General features: G+C 31.1%; 1 protein-coding gene across 1 annotated transcript; it reads left to right on the forward strand.

Moving 5' to 3' along the window:
• The first annotated feature begins 1479 nt into the window (after positions 1–1479).
• LOC126773948 (uncharacterized) lies at positions 1480–14310 on the forward strand. Its single transcript, XM_050495209.1, has 7 exons — positions 1480–1546; positions 3538–3627; positions 4028–4131; positions 4793–4909; positions 11178–11286; positions 11794–11932; positions 14163–14310. Exons 1-7 carry the CDS (start codon positions 1480–1482, stop codon positions 14308–14310), a joined length of 774 nt encoding a protein of 257 aa, XP_050351166.1.
• The last annotated feature ends 4728 nt before the right edge of the window (positions 14311–19038 follow it).

The following is a 19038-nucleotide window of genomic DNA, read 5'->3' on the forward strand; positions in this document are numbered from 1 at the left end:
TTATTAATTATAAAATTATTTTATATGTAGTCGTGTAGTACGTGGTACATGTAAAATGGCTACTATAATTTTTCTGAGAATCAAATTCAAATAATTATTATAAATAATACTAGATGACTTATTTTCTTAAAAGAAAACTTTGTTTTTAAGAGGAGGTGTCAAGATATGATATAAAATAATAAAAAGTTTCAGACAAAAAGGAACAAAATACCTTAGAATATTTGTATCGTAAAATCAACGTTTTTCAGAATATCCCGAGGGAAATCAAATGATTGCGTTTTCAGCAACTAGTACAGGAAATAATATTACTATGTAAGTAGCCGGGGGATTGTGAGGTTGTAAGACTCTTGGGGGCTTAGACTTTGACATTATCTTTCGTTGAAAATATAAGATGGTAATATGGGCTTTATCTATATAAATTAATAGATTAATATAAAAATATTTCATTTTGAAGTAATAAACACAATTTTTTTATTTTTAAAATTTGAATTATTTATAAATTATGATTGTAGAGCAAATATGGCCTAGTAGTTAAAACACATGAATTTTATAATATATTTACTTGGTAGCAGCGCCTTGTACGAGCAAGGGTAACCACTTAATCATCAGATATTCTACCGCCAAACAGCAGTAGTCTGCATTGCAACTACAGGCACAAGGGTCATAACATCTTAGTTCCCAAGGTTGGTGGCGCATCGGCAATGTAAGGAATGGTTAATATTTCTCACAGCGCCAATGTCTATGGGTGTATTTCATAACAAAAATCTACGTTGGACACAAACGAAACATTAAAATTTTACTCTCACCAAAATTAGAAGTAACTTTCCAACACTATTTAAAGGCTTAGAGGAATAAGTTAAATAAAATAAAATATATAAATATTGAATAAACAAACGTATTGTTTTATTGCAATATTTTTATGTAAATATTACGTTTCACCTTTACAACAAAATTTTTTCATAACAGTACAGTTATATTTAAAAGTTTGTGTATTGGTAAATATTTTTTATCCGGATAAATTAAATTGAAAACTTTTAGGCCTGAACACATTTACTACAGAGCCTATAATTCCGATACACCGAACATAAATATGCATTTAGGCACGCCGGGATTAGTTCAACTACAAGAGCCAAATTATTCAGCAAATGTATGTAACATTAAAACATATATTCCAATACCTTATTTTACTTAGAAAGTCTAAAAACGATATAATTTTTTCAATTATACGAAAAGAAAAAGTGAATCACGTAGCATGAGAATTATTTTGATTGTTAAATAATTCTCAATACCACATTAAAAATATTATAATGTATGTAAATTATCAAATAAAATACTTTATAGTAGTATAATACCAAGAGTTCACAAATTGAATTTGAGCCGTTGTTCATAATATTCATATTTAATTTGTGCAAAGAGTACGTAAATGGATGAAATTTAACCTGAGAAGGATTTTAGATAATTCAATCACAAGCTCCGATCATGTCTGGAATTGATCCTCGATATTTGGCGACATATACAGATAACAGCGCTGGATACATTGCTACAGGTAATAATAATTATAAAACATAAGTCATTAAATTTTATTTCATACTAGCTCACCCATTCCGGCTTCGTTTGGGGAGAAATACCCTTATCCTTACTTAAAACGTATGTATGTTTTTATAGTATATAAACATATGATATACGTTTTATACCGCGTAGATCAATAAAATTACGGTAGTACAGCTCCCGGTTATGATATTTTTTTCTGACATCAACAATCATCGTCATAATTTACACAAACATTTACAAATTTATACACTTAAGCCTTCCATATGAACTTCGGCCATTGAAAGTTAAAATCGTATGAAAATCTGTTCGGCAGTATTTCAGTTTATCGCGTTCAGACACATAGGACGTGACAGTGGAACTTTGTTTTATAATATGTTAGTGTTTCCTTTTAAAATGTTAGTATTTTCCTTTTAAAATCCAGCTTATTATTTACTGTCGTAAATTAGAACACATTTTTCCCTACTCTGTATTATTAAAAAGTTAAAATCACCTGTATTTTATTTTAATTATTTAATTTTTTAATAACTAAGTACTATTTTTGGAGATTCAATTTACATCTCAGTTATTCTCTATAAAATGACATTTTTTTGTTACTATATTCCATATTAAGGCTTGTGTGAGGCTGTTTAATTAAAATCTGTCAAAGGAATGGCAATATGAAATGTGATTAATCTTTATACAATGTAAATGTTAATGGATAATATTAATTACTATTAGTCATAACAGTTCCAAAAGGAATTTTGACTTTTAAATATTTAAACCCTTTGTAATATTTAGTTTTTTATAATTAAAATCAAGTTTCCTTGTATGTTTATATAAACTGTTTATTTTATTCACAATATTCGATTTTTAAATAAAATTTAGGAGACCATTTTACAATTATCTAATTATAAATTTAAAACTGATAAAATTTACTTATAATAATATTTATTTATTATATTGTACATAATTATATAAATAAATGATAAAGAAGCTTGGAGTCAGTATTCGTTGATTACTGTATACATAAATCGTGTAAAAAGCTGATCCAAAAGTGCTTGTATTCTTGAATAAACTATATATATATATATATATATATATATATATATATATATATATAGTAACTAAGTATAATATATATATATATATATATATATGTATAATATATATTCATTTTGATCAATTATATTTCTTCATATAATTACGAGCATGTAAGAAGTTATTATAAGGATTGTATTTTCGTCAGGACAATTGCATAAAGAGTTTAAACCAATCGCTGTTAACGCATTCGGCAGCGATTACCAGAATCGCAATTTCATTGGAGTCGAAAGGACCGAAAATAAACGCTATGCACCACAAAGGATTCCGAACGGTTGGCATTTTGTGTTATTAAGCCTTTGAACATGGATTTTCTTTACATTTTGGTGACATAGGATAGCGCTGTTAGGGGAATTCCGGAAATTTATAAAAAGTTATTTATCAACAGTAAAATGATATATTGAGACGTTGCATGTTTCATTTAGGATGAAAGAAGTGTCTTCAAACATGGTTTTATAACAACACATTTTGAGTATCCTCACGTTTGTTTCTTTATTTTATTGATTTTGAATAAAAATAGCCAAGAGCCATTACTATAAATAAGTCTGATTTAGTCATTTTGTTTTAAAAAAATAGCCTGCTTGTAAAGACTTTGTGACAATAGCGTTAGTGGTCATGATCGAACTTTCGGCTTTCACATCACACTGACATTTAAAGGTGTTTATATCGTTCAGCTATTGAGGCTAAGAGATTGATATATTGATTAAATATTAATAATTATATATTTTTACTCGAACAAAGCTCAAATTTAATGAGTACAATTTCTCCAGTAATTGCCTTGTTTTAATATTCACCGTATACAGTTAATTTATTTTACTTGATTTCATTTCGAGTAAAGTAAAAAATATCGGAAAAATGTTGAATAAACATAGACGTGTGGATAATATACACTCGTTTTTTATTCCCAAGTCTACCAGAAGCCAGAAGATTCTCTAAAATCTACAACACTCGAACCACGTTTAGTTGAAAATCAACAACCACAGAAAAAGTGTAAAGATGGTAAGGATAATTTGATATTTTTCCGTTAAATATTCTGAAATAGCGTCAAATTTTGATAGTGATTTTTTAAATTTGTTTCAACGTACAGCTACTTTGAAAAAAGTATTCAAAATTATTGCTTATTTTATGGAAAGTATATAGAAAACTAATTAACTATTGACTATAGTTAGACAAAGTTTTATGATTGAAAATGTATACGACATTACCAATACTCATTTTAAAATGTGTGCATTCTTTATATGGCAAGTCTACAAAGTATCAAAAACATTAAATACTTTATAAAAGGGACAGTGATAATAAATTATTATAAAGGAGAAATTATATTCAAAAAAGCTTTTAATTTGACTAATTGTAATTTTACAATATAAAATTATAATGAGTCGATTTAAAAACCTTAAAGTTACAAAGAACTCATTACATTTGACCCAGAGCTGTAAAGACAAAGTTTCTGTTTTCACCCCTCGGTACCTCAAGGCTGAAGTTTCAAAGGCTGTGGACAGGATGGTTAATTAAAATGAGGGTACTTACACAACTTCTAATAGGACAATGGATACAATTTAGGTGTATAGTTATTTATACATCGAAATTTATATATATTATGAAACGTATATAAAAATGAATTAGTTAATTCCTTTTTTACAACATTATAATCTTTTTTTTTAATTTTTAAATATCTGTACTAAATATCAGTACTAAACGGATGAAGTTAAATAAAAGTATGCAAAATAAATAGAAATACCTATGCAATAATTAAATTTAAAAAATCACTATCAAAATTTTACGCTATTTTCAGATTTATTTTATTGAGGTTATTTAAAGCTGTGTTGTGCTTAAAAATTAACTTGAACATAGCTAGACATAGACAGCCTATTATATATATATTATATATAATAGCTATAGAATATGAAAAATATTATTAATATTTACTTTGTATTATGGCGGCTAAATAAGTTTCTTAACTTGTCATTATATAGATATTATATTGACCAGTTAAGTTAAAAATATTTATATTAACATTTTATTAAATCAAAATCATTAATTATCGCATACATCGGGGTGTACACCCACGCACATCTAGAGTAACATAAAAAAGCTCCACCGATTCATCTAACACTAAGTGCTTGGTAAAATTCAGTGTTGCCTTTGTAAAAAATAAATTCGTAAGTGTAGAATAAAACATACTTCTATTTCTAAAATAGAGCCTTCGAAGAAACAAACGGAAATTGATTTATTGAAGAACGAGGTACAGTATCAAGTTAAAACTCGAGGGGAGAAACTTAAAGTAAGTGTATCATTGTCTTTCTTTCAACTTTTCTCTTTTGTGTTCCTTATTGAGGAAATTGAACACTACCAACCATTATCAGGTTATTACATTTTGAGAGCAGCTAGTTTCATCTTATTGGCTATAAGATTGTATCCGAGACTCCTCCGCATTATCTGGGTTTCTAAGATCCTTCATCAATTGTCTGAGAACAAAATAAAATGCACATTGTACGAAATCGTTATCGAAATGAGTAATTTCTTGTGTATGCTTCCATTGCGATTTGTTATTTTTTATTTATAAAAAGTATACTGGCTGGCAATTGGTCCAATTGATAGTAAGTTTTCACCGTCCATATACATTGGCATTGTAAGAAATATTGATCATTTATTATAACGTAATTGCGTGCACCTTGAAAAATAAATGTTATGGCCCTTTGTGCCTGTTAACTGACTCCCTCAAACCGGAATACTAAGTATTATCATTTAGCGGTATAATATGTAATGAAATGTGAATCTAACAGATTCAAATAGATAAACTAACAATATTTTCAAGTTTGATCCATTCGTTAATAATAATATCAGATACATTATATTATAAACTACTTCACTAAAACTTCACTAACTCATGTCTAAACGAATACAGTTCTCATTACCATGGCGCAATCGCCAAGTCATCCAAGTTTGTTTTCTCTAATAGCAAGAGCCGAGTTATAACACATGAATCCTAGCCGAAAAATAACGGGCAAGTATTTATAATTCATTTCGTGCTAAGTAAAACATCGCGAGTAAACTTCCATGATTCTGAAAATCTGCTACCTGTTTATACCCGAATTGTAGTAGCGTAGGGGAATAAGTTCCAATCAATCAATCAACAGCCAATCGTTGTCCACTGCTGAACATAGGCCTCTCCCAAGGTGCGCCAAAGCTCCCTGTCCTCCGCCTTCCGCATCCAGTTGGTGCCCGCCACCTTCTTAAGGTCGTCGGTCCACCTGGCTGGAGGGCGCCCTACGCTGCGCTTGCCGATTCGCGGTCTCCACTCTAGGACTCGTCTGCTCCAACGGCCATCGGTCCTACGACATACGTGACCAGCCCACTGCCACTTCAGCCTGCTAATTTTGCAAGCTATGTCGGTGACTCCGGTTCTTTTCCGGATAATCTCATTTCTGATCTTATCCTTTAAAGATACTCCGAGCATAGCTCGCTCCATAGCACGCTGAGCGACTTTGAATTTGTGGACTAGTCCTGCAGTTAGTGTCCACGTTTCGGCACCGTATGCCATGGCAGGAAAAACCGATACCGCGACCGCTACCTTGGTCGGGCCTAGCGGGCTTGCCGGTAACTGGGGGCCTTTTTTTGGGCGCATCTGCCATTAAGGGAGGGGTTTGCCCATACTCGCCGCGCTGGGCAGGCGTGTTGGCGAGCGCAGTAGGGGGGTAAGATGTTTATGGGAGGGGGGACGCTGCTGCCCATCCCCCCTTTTCCCCGTCCCTCAGTCGCCTCTTACGACACCCACGGGATGAGATTGGGGGAGTACTATTCTAAGCCGGTACTCCACGGCAAGTTCCAAGCTTCTTTAAAAACAGAAGGGGGTCCTAACCCAGAAAGCTGTCACATGAAAAGTAAAACTGCTTATATTCGATTTTTTATGACTCGCGTAAACTAACGTACAGGTCGGTAGTAAAAAAATATATAATATACATTTTAAATATTATTTATTAATTATCAACCGAAGTGTTATATCGTAAAACTCTTCCATTTTACGTTTACAACTATTTGTGATGTTCGTAAAACATAACGTCGGTCGTCTAGAATTACAACTGGTTGTTAAATTTTATTAATTAAAATTAATATACCTGTCCGGGCTATTCAAACTAATTAGCTGTATGAAAACTGCTTCAATTTAGCTTTATGCGCGATAAATTAAATTAAGTCAGAGCGTCCTTTATGCGGCGGTGCTAAGATCTTAATTAAATCTTTTACCTAACAGTGTGAGTTGCCACTTTGTTAAATGTGAATACCGCGGATTGTCTGTCATAGAACGATATTTTTACACACAGTAAAAACATAATCTGTATATTATTTAGCCAATCGTAGTCCACTAGGTATCTCTAAATGTAAAGGTAAAGGAGACTGCCTCCTTGGTCTAGTGGCTTGATATAAGGCCGCAGACCCGGAAGTCTTGGGTTCAATTCCCAGGTCGGGCCAATAAAAAGTTATTCGTTTTTTCTGACAGAAAATTCTCAGTAGCAGCCCGGAGTCTGGAAGTTGGAAGTGTGTACACTCCCGTGTCTCGGAAAGCACGTAAAGCCGTTGGTCCTGCGTCCTGAACTCTTTCCGGACGTGTCGGATTGCCGTCCCATCGGATTATGAGAGTTAAGGAATAAAGAGTGCATCTGTGTTTGCGCACACACTTGTGCACTATAATATCTCCTGCATAGTTGGCTAATCTCTCTTGAGATTGGCCGCCGTGGCCGAAAGCGGTCTGGAGGACATTATTATTTATTACCTCTAAAGGTGTACCAATACCACAATCTCTTCTTTCTGCATCCAGTGGGCCACGTTCTAAGATCATCGATCCCACTCGCTAGATTGGAGCTCTACTCTGTGTTAGTTGATCCATGTTCTCCAACAATATCAGACCTTCGACATATATATGTGACCAAGCCCTAACACTTTCGTCACTTCACACAATATACTTGTAATTATAAAATAAGAAATAGAACACGTGCATATACAGTACACCCGCCATGATAAAAAAAATGCGGTAGAATTTTTGAAATTTTGAATTTTTTCACTCCAATTTGACCTTGATATACTTTCATTTCGCCCAAAGAAATTACATTTCAAAAACATTTTTGAAAATATTATCATCCTGTTTCAGTAAGCACTTCGCAAACTATTGTTGTAAAACTGTATTGAAATTTAGTGGCTTTATTATTTAAATCGGACAATAAGGAAATAGAATGCTCATAAAATATCGTCGTATCCAGATCTCACGCTAACAATGCCAACGGAACAGTTCGCTCATATTAAAAATAAACGCAGCACATTTTCTTTTGGTTCTCTTAGAAGTAATAGTGAGTGATTTTGTCGTAGTAAATAAAGCTAGTCCATTGGTGGAGCAGCCGGTAAGGCGCTCGATGCAATATCCGTTCAACGTTTTGTCTTTAAAAAACTATAGCAGCTTTCATCGAACGATCGTTGTCGCGTTAACGCTATGATTTTATCACGGCTCTATGGGTACCGATTTTTCATTGAATACTTAATAAGCTATGAAGGAAATATAAAAAGGTAATCAATAGTTTATGGTTCGATGAAGTGCTCTTTTATATTAGTTTTATTAAGGAGAAAAGTAGAAGAATTTTAGTTATATTTTGTGGGTCATATGGCATATTGTATGGCTTACAACCGAAATCAATAATATATTTAACATTCATTTAAGTACTTTTGAGAACAAGAATTACAAAGATACAAGTTAATTGTTAAAAAAATGATTAGACCATACCATAGCTGAGGTAACAGATTTGATTTTAAAACGAAATCCTAATAATATTTTATATAGATTTTATAATAAAATTATCAAAGTAATGAATGCAATCACTCCAAAACCATTTTCCATTCGTGTAATTACATCGCGTTAAAAATACAAATACGCGACACGACACTCGTTTTCCCTCATGAATGTACACAAATTAAATGTAACGGTCGTTTAGTGCAAACGTACCCATTAGAATGTGTTGCCAGCACTAATATTATGTATTTTTAGGAAAAAAATTGGTATAAACTTTTATATATATTTTACATTTAAATTCAACAATTAAAACGCAATTTTATAAATGTATTCTTATTAAAGGAGAAATAAGTATTCGATTCTCATTTTGAATATGTGATTATGATGAGTGATTTCGGCCATGATGGCCTATTTAAGGGAGACTAGTCAACTGCGTAGAAAATATAATAGTGCATAAGTGTACGCACACTTATGTTGCTAACACAGATGCAAAAACTCAGCAAGTCAATAAGCACGTGCTGATCGGCCGCTGGGTTCACCCCTACCTTTTATATTTGCAAAAATCTCGACCGAAGGACGTAATATATATATATCAAAAGCGTAAATGCTTCTATCATACAATTTCTGATTATTTTATCACTAATAAATAGTTGCACTAAACTAACTATCAAGAGGTGGTCAAACGCCAGCAGGTGAGCGTTAATCGCTTTAAAAGCTGCTTCACTTGGAAAATATAACAGAAACTACTAAACCGATTTCGATATGCCCAAATTTCTGGAATTTTACCTAATTAACTTTATTATATCATGAACAGCACGCAAAGTGTTTTTTTAGAAACCAGGGTTTTAAAGTAAAATTTTATTTTATTTTGATTTGGTACGATTATATATTTATAATGTTTTGTAATTGTTTATAACAATATCTGTATCAGCTGGTGCTATCAATGAATAATAATATTAATTCACAGAAAAAAAATATATATATGTATATAATATCACCTGGGGTCAACTTCAATAGAGTAAAGTTGTAAACATCCAAATCGGCTTAGCCTTTTTCGAGCAATATAATTATAACCTTTTAATCTTTTAAGTCGATTCGGAAAAATACTGCGTGAAAAAAAATATAACTGCAACCAGTTAGCAAATACATAGAAACATTCTATTTAATTGAAAACCTACAACATTGTTCAAGTTAGTTCAGGCATCGAATGAAACTTTCATATAAAGCATTGGAACGGACGAGTTTATGTACAATGCGGGACTTTTAAATTATTTCATACTTTACACAGTTATTGAGTGTAACAACCGTCAACTATGTTGTTTTATAGCTCCCATTTTTTGATAGCGTTATTAAAACAAGTTATATAAATGTTGTAATACTTTGATGGTGTGAAATGTTGTTTTAGCTTAACCAAATTACAGCGAGACAGTAACCGATTTGGTGCAGTGGATAGAACACGCGAATCATATGCAAAGATTGCGGTTTCAAATCCGGGAATGCACCACGTCGTTTACTTTGTGCTGAATATAAATATATGTTTATAATTAATTTCCATTGTGGCGGTGAAGGATAACATCGTGGGGAAAGGTCCATATGTGGGATGAAATTTTGCCACTTTTGAAACAACTAATCTAAATATTATCCTGAACAGTAGAGGGGACTTTTGCGCAGCATTATAAGTGATACCTCCATTACGTATTTGATATTCAAATACTATCTCACCGTCCGTAGCTCAATCGCAATTTATCACAATTTATCCATTTAAATTTAAATACAGTATCAGCCTGTTAATGTCCCACGGCTGGGCTAAGGCCTCCTCTCCCCTTTTTGAGGAGAAGGTTTGGAGCTTATTCCACCTCGCTACTCCAATGCGAGTTGGTAGAATACACATGAGGCAGAATTTCAATGAAATTAGACACATGCAGGTTTCCTCACGATGTTTTCCTACACCATCAAGCACGAGATGAATTATAAACACAAATTAAGCATATGAAAATTCAGTGGTGCTTGCCCGGGTTTGAACCCACGATCATCGGTTAAGATTCACGCGCTCTAACCACTAGGCCATTTCGGCTAGTAAAATTTAAATAGGGTCATAAAACAAAATTAATATCGATTTGTTTGTATATCATTTTAATTATTTTATTTTTAGTTTCACATTCTATTCAAATAAAATGTTTTTTCGTATAACAGTTTTTCTGTAAGTAATTAAAGATAAATTAATTTTGGTAATTGATTTATTCCATATACTCGTTACTTCCATCATCATCAATTATGATACATATTTTAATAATATTTGCGTTAAAAATTTATTGAAACGCAAATATTTAATATTATTTTATAGTAATGAAATGAGACAAATAATACTTTTTATAATCATGTTTATGTGTTTCTTAGTCATACTAATATTTAAGAATACATTCCGTAAATTATTTCCCGGTTACTATAAAAAAGAAAATGTTTATTTTTTAACTTAAACCTAAGTTACAATATATTCAGCTGGGAAGTCCCTTTTAAGATATTGTGTTAACCCGTATTAGGAGTCCCCGAAATACGTTATGCTTACGGACAATAGAATTGTCTATGAGACGTATTTCGGAAGTTGTGATTGGATTGCTATTTACGGAATACAACGGATAGTACGGTAAAAGTATGAAGATGACAGATAATCGAATTTCAATAAAAAAAGCATATAGATGAATTTACAATCTGGAAGCAATGAGTCGTTTTTTAATGTAGTAACCTTCCTTATATAAATACTTTAATTTTAAAATAGGAACTATATAAAACTGGCACACGCGTATATTCTGGATCTGTTGAGAACATCCTGAAATGGCATAAGTCGCTGCAGGACATTGGCATCATGGTTCTTTATGAGATTGTCGGTAAGTTTTTTTTTAAATATTATATAACCCGATATTTAATTAAATGTTCGGCTTAAGTGTTTTTTTATACATTCTTAAATCCATTTTTATATATGAGGCTTAATTTAACTTCATTATTGTAAAATAATAACGGAATGCCGTTCTGTATAAATATGTACAGGATAAAAGTAGTTTTGAGTCATTTTTCAAATTAAGTTATCTGTGTCGTTTAAGAAAACTTAAAAATATTTTAATAAAAAATTAATATACAATTCAAATAATGACATATATTATTAATTTAAAATATATAGAAAATTACACGACGATACTGTTAATAAACTCATGACAAATAACAATTTTAATAATATAAAATTTATGGCAAAGATTTGAGTTTATTCCAATTAAAAAAAAAATACGTTACTTAAATTTTCTTCATATTGGGCAAATTTTTGATGTATCAAGTCTACGATCAAAAGAAAAGAGCTGTTACAATTTCAGTTTAGTGGCACAGTTTTTAAATATTTTTAGGTAAATGTGTCAGCGTAAGAGCCGGGGAATCTTGCGCTAAGAACTTGGTCGTGAGAGATGATAATGGACCAGCCATTCAAGTAGTCTACTATGAAATAGACTTTTTGTTGCCGGAATTGAAAATACCTTGTATGATAAGGTGTGGAATTATGTTAATACTTTTTTCCTTACATTTTTTTTACAACGATATTTGTAATATAATTGTTTGGATTTCAACAAAGGAGAATAGATAGCCAGGACGTAAGTATCCAACAATATGATAAATATTTTTCAGAATAGGAACGCTTTGTTGCATACAAGTTTTATATAAATATTTTATGGAATTCAATTTAATATTAGGTTATAGTACAATGCATGTGCAAAGGTGGCCTAATTTATCCTAACAATCTTTAACTTACAATTTTCGAATATTTTTAAACAAAAAGGAACGACTTTCAATCAGAACATCAAATGAACGCATCGATTCTTGTAACTGTAAAGGCAAATTGAATCAAGCACAAGGATAATTTCCTGAATTATTATGTTATTAATATTCTTGAAATTAGGGATACTTTAGTAAACGCTATCTCTCTTCTTTATTGCTGTGCCTACAAAAAAAAAACCAATTATAGTAATAGTAATAAAAGTTGCAAATTTATGTTAAAATATCCTGTAAGAACAAATTCGATACACCTCAGAAATCGGTAATGAAATGTCAGAAAATGGTATACGATATTGACCATAATAAGCATAACATTTCAAGATTACACGCATTAAAATATTATAATCGTCGAACTACTAATAGATCGATTGACTGAATAAGTCGGTTGTCAATATTTCTTATTTTATTCGAGTAATGAAGTGAGTTCTTACATAGCATTGCAGTTCGATAAATATTAGCGCTTCATTACCATGTCATACTGTCGTTTATCTCCATAGCCTAATCCAATAACAGGAGGATTGAATTCATATGATATCATTGGTCACAAGATCTTGTATAATCTATGGTATTCATTGTTGATTTGTGAAAAAATGGCGTTTTAAATGTCGGCGAAGTTGTTATTAGAAAGTTGGACGTAAAATTAAAATACATATAAATAATTAACGAAATATGATTGTATTGTAAATAAATATATATTAATGAAGAATTGTTTGTAGCACATAATATAGCAGAGCTATTAGCAAATCCGAGAAGCCGAGATGACCCATTAGTAAGAACGCGTGAATCTTAACCGATGATCGTGGGTTCAAACCCGGGCAAGCACCACTGAATTTTCATGTGCTTAATTTGTGTTTATAATTCATCTCGTGCTTAATGGTGAAGGAAAACATCGTGAGGAAACCTGCATGTGTCTAATTTCATTGAAATTCTGCCACATGTGTATTCTACCAACCCGCATTGGAGCAGCGTGGTGGAATAAGCTCCAAACCTTCTCCTCAAAAGGGAGAGGAGGCCTTAGCCCAGCAGTGGGACATTAACAGGTTGTTACTGTACTGTACTGTCGTTTAATATGTTTTTCCAAAATTTGACCTTTATTAGCTGGTTTAGTATAACACAGACACACTTAAGTTATCTAGTACAAAAAAGTTTCTTGTTTGCTTGGTTAGCATTCGATGTAAGTTGTTCCTATTTAATTATTTGATAACAATTGTATATAAATATTTTATTCATTAAGTCTATATCATATTTTCATATAAACCTCAATCAAAAAGTCAAATCGTAAATAGGATATAATATAAATAATGAACAGACGGAATAATGGCAAGATCTATAGTAGCATTTCCAGTAGATTCTCGGAATTATAATTCCCCGAGCAAAGAACTAAAACAAAACAATGGCCGGTAACAATCTCAGGCAATAAGACAGAATATTATTATTTTTATATATGTTTTGCACAATTACGTTACGTTTAAAAAAAGCCGAGATGGCCCTGTGGTAAGAACGCGTGAATCTTAACCGATGATCGTGGGTTCAAACCCGGGCAAGCACCACTGAATTTTCATGTGCTTAATTTGTGATTATAATTCATCTCGTGCTTTACGGCGAAGGAAAACATCGTGAGGAAACCTGCATGTGTCTAATTTCACTGAAATTCTGTCACATGTGAATTCTACCAACCCGCATTGGAGCAGCGTGGTGGAATAAGCTCCAAACCTTCTCCTCAAAAAAAGAGGAGAGGAGGCCTTTAGCCCAGCAGTGGGACATTCACAGGCTGTTACGGGTTACGGGTACGTTACGTTTTGAAAAACATAAACGGTAATTTGAAATTAGAAAGGAATACGAGTATTTGTGTCGCATAATATGTACGATCAATATTTTTAAGTGCGTAATTCAATGGATTACAATTTTTGCTTTCGTTTATTTGAGCTTTCATTTTCTGAATAAATAGGGTAATAGGACGTATTATGCCGGGAACAAGTAGATTGCAAGCGTTCAATGTGCGACCCGCGACAGGAGATGACGTCGCCTCATTGCCACGTCGCGCTGCTGTCGCTTCTCATCACATCACGAAGCTTTGCAAAGAATATTTCAATTAATTTATTTAAATTTTAATTAAATATTGTTAAGCTTTTTAATTATAATCTTTATAGTAGAAATTCATTAATTTCTGGTTAATTAATGGGTCTGTTAATTTTAATGTTCTTGACAATTATTCGAATATGAAGTTTGATTGAATAATAAAGCGATAAATGTATTTGTGTTTAGTTTCATTTATAATCAAGAAACCAACTAAATAATATATTTATTTATATATGTTTATCTTATTTTTATATTACTATTTAAAAAACTTTATACGTTTTCCCGTTGTTTTTGCTTGAAAATGAAGTGAAAACGACACGATAAAAGTCATAGCAAAATGACACTTACGACCAATCGAAAAACGACTTGGCACATGTTTGGTAGCATCAGGGATCTTCATGGAATTATTCCTAATGCTTCTTGGAAGCTTCGCTTTTCGCTTAAAAGGCATTTCGGGTTGTTGAGTATAAACTGCGCTAGCATCGAAGTTTGGGATGACGCCAAACGTTTGTTCATTAACATAACGCTGGATATAAGGGCCACTTATAACTTTTGTTGGACAGATCGTACTTAAGTACGTTTTAAGGAAGAATTAATTATCAAAAGCGTATATCAGATCTCTTCGAAAGATTGAGTGAGAAGGGGTTTGTTTTTTAATGCGTAAAATTGACATAGGTATATAAGAGTAAACTTACACACTTATTAAGTCGTGTTTAGCAACTAAGGTACGTAATAGATATTGCTTAGTTATAATTTTTTTCTGCTAAAAATTATAACGCTTTAAATTACGACTACAATATTTAAATTTAAGTATTTAAGACGCCAGCTTACTTTATAATTTCGCTCTTTGAACATATAATATAAGGAACCCTTAAATTCGAGTATAACTAATGAAATCGAATTTAAACGTTTATGATTTTAATAATCCTACATAGAATAATAACAACTTTTTAAATTTTAAATTGAATATATAATTGGCCCTATCCCATTCGTTTTATAGAAATCACGTCTCGTATTTTGTGTAGTAAGTATAAATTATGCGTTTGCGCAAGCGATACAATCTTCGTTTAAAACTCGGAAAATTAGATCGGTAGCGCGGTATTGGCGGTAGGAAGAAATAGTCATATCACACGTACGTAGTAGTATAAACTTTTTTTTGAATTATGTAAAGTTTTCATTGAATGTAAGTCTGTGTTTGTGTTTTTTTTTTATAGAGAATTTTTTTAGGAATCGTACTTTCACTCCATATTGGCGTAGTAGTATATAAACCAAACTTTATATTTCTTACAAAGCGATTAATTGCTAAAAAAAAACAATCTTACGTAGCATCAAACGAAGCCATTTGAATAGAATTGAATAGAAAAATAGACCTTTAAATATTTTATAAAGGAGAGAAGTCAGTTCTTCCGTTTGCATTGTGGCTTAAGAAAATAACAAATCACGTTAAAAAAAACTATTACAGTTACATAGTTTTTATTTGAAATATATATATAGGTTGTAATCATACCTCACCCCTTAATATCTAAGTTTTAAAGATACTAAGAGGTACGATCATAGCTTAAAAGATTACCGTCGAACCTGCGATTGAAATGATGTGAAATCGATAATAACTAACTAGCTTGTCTTTATAAGTAGGTAGTCTACCTACAAAAGGATTGTCCTTTGCTTTCTTGTAAAGGACTTGCGTCTACAAGACTAGAGGTGTGAGGTTTGGGAATCCGATTATACTTGTTATGCTAACGATACATCGGATATGCAATGTTTGTTTTAACCTATATGATATGTGTGTTGTTTTTCTATTTTTAACAGCACTTCTATTTCATTTAATATATTCTAAATGCACATGTAAAAGATATCCTAATTAGCTCATGTATCTTTTACTTTTTTTTTTATTTAAGCCTTTAGACATCCTAACTAATATTATAAATGCGAAATTGCAATTTACTTCAGTTTGTAAAAGTTGTAAAAAGTATTAAAATTTCTCTGTTTAATAGCAATTTCGATTTTGTTGTGTATTAATTAGTATTTGAATCTTCAACTTCAACTCTTCATTGAGAAATTAACTAATTCGTAAGTTCATAATTCTTTCATTTAAATATTTCTTCATGAAAGAACTAGAGAAATATATTAAGCCCTGCTCAGAATTTCATTAAAGAGTCGAGAAACTTCATCCTAATGAAAATTATGACGTCCGCTCCAATAGGCGATTAACATGCAAATTTAATGTTATTTCTTGTAAGACGCCCATTATAAGACAGTATCTTGGGTTCGCTCTACCTGTAAAATATTAATTAAGTGTAAATTAAAAAATGATTGGATTGCTTTAATATTGTTTTGATAAAGATAATATATATAACCTTCTTGAAAGTATAATCTTAGGATTTTTCCTTTTTATGATTCTCATTAATAAGGTTTTTATACATTATGGCATTTTTAGGGGTACTAATTACTCCATACACTACACTGCTAAAGACGATATCTAGCTTGTAAATTGTAATTGTACATGGCCACTTACTTACTTACTTCATATTGGAATACGAAGTATTACCGTTTAGAGCCTAGAGATGATTAGTAGGACATTTTAGTATTCATCTTTCGTTCTAACTGTGCTCATGGAATTAAAAAATCCTAAAATTGAATAATTATAATTGAAGCAAAACTTTGCATTTATTTACTTTTTGCTACTTAACGATAACATTACTGAGCGTTTAAAGTTTGGTTGAATTTGCTAAATTTTTTGGGCCTAAGGGTGTGCAAATACACTTTTTAATATTAGCAAGATAACATAAACATATTTAAATAATAAAATAAGTTAAGCTAGTGCTACGTATTTACAGAGGCTTAATAGTTCTAGGAACATTAAAATGAAATAGCACTGTTACTTAGCTCTAAAGTGAATGAAAATTGTAAGCGACTGTTGTTAACTTTGGAATAGCGCGCACGTGTAATTTACTCAATTGTTTTATATGTAGACATTGATTTTGTTTTGTTGTTACATTATATTTTGTTGAATTCACTCTCCAGGTTTTATTTTTGTATAGTAGCAATTTTTATGTTTTTATTATAAGTATTCATTTAGTGAGCATAATTCCTGTAGTCACTACATACTTTGTTATTGATTTAAACTATTATTTGTGTTTTATTTTCTGTTCTAAAATAAACTAAATATTAATTTAATAGTTACTATATACTACTAATCTAATAAACAAAACTCAATGTTTGTCAATTAAATATAAAATACATTTTATATTTTATTTTGTTAGTTAAATTATTTAATTATTTTCGTTTATTAAAACAAAGGATTATATCAAAATAGATGAACTGTAATGAATTTATTAGGTCCACCAAAATAATTTAAAACACGATTTTCTAGGTAAAAGGTATATTAAAGATGACTTCTGGATTAATTCAAAAGTTGATCTGAACTTTTCAAAGAAGTCAATCTAAGTTAGGTAGTTCCACAAAGTGGAATTTTATGGAACTTGATTTATCACTTTATGGAAGATAAAGTTAGACTAGTATTGGTATTCTCATTTTTAATGTTTGGTATCGGTTATAATTACTTTTCTCCTATATTATTATATCATGTAATGATTGATTAAAAATATTATTATAGGGCCTTGGTAAATAAAATATAGGATCACAAAGGATGTGCCAGTAGTTTATCTACCAAATATATGTAATACCTACTTCACGTATTGTATCGATGGAAGACGTCGAAGTGAAAGTTGATGTGTATTGCCGTTTTACTTGGTAATCTATACCGGCTTTACTTATAAACGTAGCTTATCGAGTTTATAATTAATAATGCTGTGTATTTTTCTTTCGAATGTCAAATAAATAATGATAGAAAAAGCGATATCAGCGATTAAATAAACAGCCGCTAGCAATGTTTATAAATAAGGTCGTATGTTTAAAAAAATAACGAAATGGATTTACAGCAGCATTGATTTAAAAATTAATATGAGCTCGGTTTGAGGCAAATATTTTATAATTGTTATTAAATATCAATTCACAAAAATTACAAATATTCAGATACTTTTTATTATTCAAGAAAATGGATCTTTTGAATTTAGGTTATATTTATTTCATACGATTATCTGTTAAACAAATATCGATGTGAACATAACAACCAAAGCAAATGAACCAATCGCAGCAGTGCTATTCTGTATGAACTCGCTTCATTACTCATTACATTCATACTTCATTACATTGTTGCGTGTATTCTTGAAATGTTATAAATATTACTTTTATCACGACTATTTTGTGATGAATTTCGAGTTTGTTCTTACAGAATAGCCTACCAGATCGGTATTTGACAAAGTATCTCCTTATAGCGAAGAATAACTTATTGGACTAACTTATAGAATATTGTTTGTGAATGAAAAGGCTGGATACAACGAAGACTTGCTTCTATACCGACTGAAGTATTGTTTGTGAATACGTGTGTTATCTTCGTACTGGTTACCGGACTTAAATAACATTAATATATACATCGGTTTTAAAATGCATAAAAAATAAATTAATAATTAACAATTAATTAAAGAATACCTAACTCTTTCGGCTTTATATTATATATGGATTAGCTAATTTGTACGGATATTTATACAAAGTAACAAATAAATTAGAAACTAAGAAAAAAACCCGCAAACAGACTTAGGAGTTCATATTTGAACTCAGAACGTTCAGCTTACTAGACCAATGAGTCCGTTTATCGTATAAAGACCAACAGACAAAGTTAAAAG

The sequence above is a fragment of the Nymphalis io genome, chromosome 15, assembly GCF_905147045.1.
Source record: "Nymphalis io chromosome 15, ilAglIoxx1.1, whole genome shotgun sequence".
Classification (NCBI taxonomy): domain Eukaryota; kingdom Metazoa; phylum Arthropoda; class Insecta; order Lepidoptera; family Nymphalidae; genus Nymphalis; species Nymphalis io.

Coding starts and splice junctions, on each gene's coding strand:
- LOC126773948 (XM_050495209.1), top strand. CDS start 1,480: ATGTCTGGAATTGATCCTCGATATTTGGCGACATATACAGATAACAGC. Junction 1,547..3,537: donor CGCTGGATACATTGCTACAG/GTAATAATAATT, acceptor TTTATTCCCAAG/TCTACCAGAAGCCAGAAGAT. Junction 11,287..11,793: donor GGTTCTTTATGAGATTGTCG/GTAAGTTTTTTT, acceptor AAATATTTTTAG/GTAAATGTGTCAGCGTAAGA.